At 40.4% G+C, this 4263-nt stretch overlaps 1 protein-coding gene across 1 annotated transcript; it reads left to right on the top strand.

Moving 5' to 3' along the window:
* The first annotated feature begins 850 nt into the window (after window positions 1-850).
* On the top strand, window positions 851-4263 carry LOC108166054 (G2/M phase-specific E3 ubiquitin-protein ligase-like). The gene is made up of 3 exons (XM_017303606.1): window positions 851-1936; window positions 2047-2228; window positions 3395-4263. The coding sequence occupies exons 1-3, from the start codon at window positions 1777-1779 to the stop codon at window positions 3614-3616; spliced, it is 564 nt and encodes a 187-aa protein (XP_017159095.1). The 5' UTR covers window positions 851-1776; the 3' UTR covers window positions 3617-4263.

Raw genomic sequence — 4263 nt, 5'->3', positions numbered from 1 at the left:
AATTTATCTTTTCAATATACACATTGAAAATATGTTTTTCTCACTTGTATAATTTTTCAGGAAGCTTTCTGGAAACAATATTTTTCTAATGTTCCTATCATGTTTTGCCTGTATTTGGAAACGTCATTTCTCAAATGTATTTTTGTTTCTGTTTTAGGCCTGCAATAATACATCATCCTACTTTTAACAAAGATCTCATACTTTTACCAAGATCCACATGGAAGAACATATGTAAACACAAAACAAAGAGAAGGCTTCATGAAGGTGGATGCATTATTAGTGCCTTCGAGATAAACAAGTCATGGGACTACAAGACAGTCATTTCTGAGATTAAGGAAGCCTTTAAGGACAWAATTCCTGATGATACAAGGTATAATTTTGATGAGATATTAAATGAATGCATTCAGTTCAGTTAATTAGTTGAATGAGTTTCTGACTTTGTAGAATAATCCAAATGTTTTGAACACTCTTGCTAGTGTTGAACTTTTGATGCCATGTGGCAGCAATCTTGTGCAACCAAGGTTGCGTGACGGCCAAGAACTCAATGGCTTCATGATTCATAAGATATTCAGGGCAAAGTCAATGTACATTAGACCATCAAGCGATCTTCCTCTTTCGGTAAGCTAATTTGAATGTTAGTTGGGTTACCGGTACATACAATGTTCAGTGTTGTGTTGATGCTTTGTTTATATAAATTATGTCAGCAAATGTCTTTTTGCTTGGTTTAGCTTGAACACACAGACTCTGAGGAAAGCTCTATGGAGTTGGATGCCGCATCAGCTTCCAGTCATCATAGCACTACCATTCCCAGTCAGAGAAGTGATGAAATGAACACAACAGCAAGAGGAAACCGGAATTCATTGACACAAGATTTAAATTACCCACCAACCAGAAGGACTACGATTATCCAGTCCTCTGAAATGCCACCAGAGTCCACAGATGGCATGACCACAGCCAACCAGCTCTCTGCAGCCCAACCAGAGTGTATTGATATTGTGTCCACAGTGAACCAAACATCTGACTCTTGTGACAACTATGCCACCTACATTTCATTAATGAGCTCCATCTCTGACCTGTCTTCCGATGAGGAAGAATTAAATCTGGCGATAATGGCCAGTCTTCAGAATGATGTGTAGGTCATTTAGTAATCTTGCATAGCTTTATTCTTTTCGGGAATATATAATATTTGAATTACTTTAAATAATTTTTACTATTTCAATCTCAAAATAAAACCATTTGGTTTCTCAGTTTGCAGACTGTGTTGTAACGGCACATTATAAATATAAAACATAATTTTTGAAGTTTTTCCAGGTAGTTTGCCTGTTCCAAACTGGAACTTTGTAATCTTCATGACTAAAATTAAAAAAGTGAAAAACCAAGCTTTAATTTTAGGTAAATGCTGTGCATATCAGCCAATACTCATAACCTGCATTTTGTCATATTATGTTTTACAATACACTAAAACCCAAATTACATCAAAAGCTGTTGGTACAAAAGCACATATGTCAGTTTCACATTGTAATAGTGACATAATGTACTTATGTTGTTGATAAACTTTTAAATAGTGCTCTTGTCTTTATTCTAACTCTCTCCCATACTCTTCCTCACCGTAGGGTTTCAGATGATCCAATTGCAAGATCAGCTAAAGAGATTCTTCTTGAACTTGCATCTCAGATTGATGCTAGCCAAAGATGTCGATTTAATATTAACAGATCTTCAGTACTGGATGGAGCTCTGCGAGGCTTCAGACGACTGTCTTACAATCCCAGGTACCAGATGTGCATCAAGTTTTCCGATGATTTAGGATTACATGAAGAGGCTGTGGATCTAGGCGGTCCAAGAAGAGAGTTTTTGCATTTGTTAATGGAAGCCATAGCACAGTCACCAATGTTTGAAGGACGAGATGGAAACCTGAACTTAGCTCTTGACAGTTCAGGTAAGCGTGTCATTGCGTCAGTTGTGTAAATATTTTTATTTTTTCCAATAATTTTTTGAAAGTCTTCTTCATGTTATTAATTTTCCCTTGTGTTCCACGTGTTTTTCCAGCTCTCCGAGAGGATCGGTATTTTATTGCTGGGCAAGCCATTGCTGTAAGTCTGGTTAACGGGGGTCCTCCACCAGGTTTCTTCTCCTCAGCTTTGTATTCTCGACTCATTGGTGGTAGCTCTGCTGTGAAGCCTGTGTTAAGTGACATTGCTGATAACGACCTCCATGACAAGGTTCAAAAGGTAAAGTGAAACATAATTATTTCGGATGTCCTATCATTTTTACATCATTTTGTAGGACTTTCCTATGTTTCCTATGTCATTCATGTTTTTTTGTTAAAAATATTTCTATTCCTAATCACTTTTACAAAGCTGTTGTAAAAGTGGATGTCTTTCCATTCATCCATCCATCCATTCATTTTCTTCCGCTTATCTGGGGTCGGGTKGCGGGGGCAGCAGCTTCAGAAGGGAGGCCCAGGCTTCCCTCTCTCCAGCTACTTCTTCCAGCTCCTCCGGAGAAACCCCAAGGTGTTCCCAGGCCAGCCGAGAGACATGGTCCCCTCCAGTGTGTTCTGGGTCTTCCTTGGGGCCTCCTCCCGGTGGGACGTGCCCGGAACACCTCACGAGGGAGGCGTCCAGAAGGCCACATCCCAAGAGCCAGCTTCTGCAGCCGAGGATCAGACCGCCAGGGTCCCCTCCCTCGGCTGCAGCCCATACCACAATGCACCCGACCGGTTTGGCCCCCCCGGCAGGTAGTGAGCCCATTGGAAGGGGCTCCACGTCTCCTCTTCGGGCTTAGCCCGGCTGGGCTCTGTGGGTAAAAGCCCCGGCCACCAGGCGCTCGCCATTATGCCCCACCTCCAGGCCTGGTGCCCCGCGTCCGTGCGAGGGAAAACCAGATCCAAAGTTCGTCTGCATCGTAAAGGGTCTTCGGGCTGTGCTTTGTCTGGTTCCGCACCTAGGACCTGTCTGCCTTGGGTGACCCTACCAGGGGTACAAAGCCCCAGACAGCATAGCTTCTAGGATCATTGGGACACTCAACTGCACATTTGCAGTTAAAAATAGTGAGCCTGCTGTTCCCAACTCAGTGACTGTCTTGATATATGTAGAGATTTCATACCAAAACAGCCAGGTTCGGACAAAATAAGAACTTGCAGATTATTGTTTTTAAAGGTTGATAATCAGCAATCTTCCCGAAAAGTAATTGGTGCACCCCTACGAGCTACTTCTTTCAATTTGAAATGAATTTCCAAAGCATCTAATCAGGACTCAAAAACAGATGACCCAGTCTTGAACTAAAGGTCAAGAAGAACTGTTTGTGAAATAAACATAAAAAAAAACAATTGACAATTTGCTCATTTTGGCTTGCAAACCACAATGTTTTTCTTAATATTGTATTTTATTTTTAGATGTCGGAGTGCACATCTATTGAAGAGCTCATAAAGACCACTGAACCACTGCACGACTATCTTGCAAATTCAGGATGTCTCAGGCATCTCAAAACCATCAATGACAAAGATCTCCTGGTTCAGGATATTCTCATGTTTCAAGTAGTCCATAGAGTGACTGGAGCATTTGAAAGGTTTGTTTTAGTAGTCATGTACACATATGTTGATAATTTGTTTTTATAAAAGTTACAACCTTTATTACTTTTGCTCTTTTAAGACTGCTATAAAAGCAACTAATCCACATTTTTGCCCAGAAAGATATATATTTTTTTCATATGTAATCTATGTCAAATTGTCCTTTTATCCAATTAGAAGACAATTCATATTTTGAGAAATTGTTTTTGGGGTCAACATGAATACACTAGTAGTATGATGCTAAGATTTGCCTTAAAAGGAAAGTTATTATGCACAAAAATGTCTTTTAGAGCTCTTTAGGTCATGTTATGTTACTCCTTTGCCAAAAACATACCTRGAAAGTTGCTTTAACTTTATAATGCATATTTGCATAGTCCTTGAATTTCCCAAAAGAACCATCTGGCGGTATGCAACCGCTTTATCACACTATATGCTGTCTATTTAACTAAAACTCCCTATTGGAGTTGCAGTACCCAGCAAAGCTCCCACTCCACAGAAGCACCCCTTCACCACCCACCTACTCCAGACAAGCGAAAGCGACAATATTGCTTAGCAAAACTTGGTGGAACCACACTTCAGCTGAGCCGGTCAGAGTACCAGTTCCTGAAAGTACTACAAAAAACACTTGTAAATGTGCATGAGGTGACAGTGGTGATACTGTTGGACCATTTACTGGCTAGACAGCAATTCTAATT

The sequence above is a fragment of the Poecilia reticulata genome, unplaced genomic scaffold (genome assembly GCF_000633615.1).
Source record: "Poecilia reticulata strain Guanapo unplaced genomic scaffold, Guppy_female_1.0+MT scaffold_793, whole genome shotgun sequence".
NCBI lineage: Eukaryota > Metazoa > Chordata > Actinopteri > Cyprinodontiformes > Poeciliidae > Poecilia > Poecilia reticulata.
The sequence above is the reverse complement of the archived record's forward strand: the minus strand, read 5'-3'. Positions and strand labels throughout refer to the sequence as shown.

Coding starts and splice junctions, on each gene's coding strand:
- LOC108166054 (XM_017303606.1), top strand. CDS start 1,777: ATGTGCATCAAGTTTTCCGATGATTTAGGATTACATGAAGAGGCTGTG. Junction 1,937..2,046: donor CTTAGCTCTTGACAGTTCAG/GTAAGCGTGTCA, acceptor GTGTTTTTCCAG/CTCTCCGAGAGGATCGGTAT. Junction 2,229..3,394: donor TCCATGACAAGGTTCAAAAG/GTAAAGTGAAAC, acceptor TTTTATTTTTAG/ATGTCGGAGTGCACATCTAT.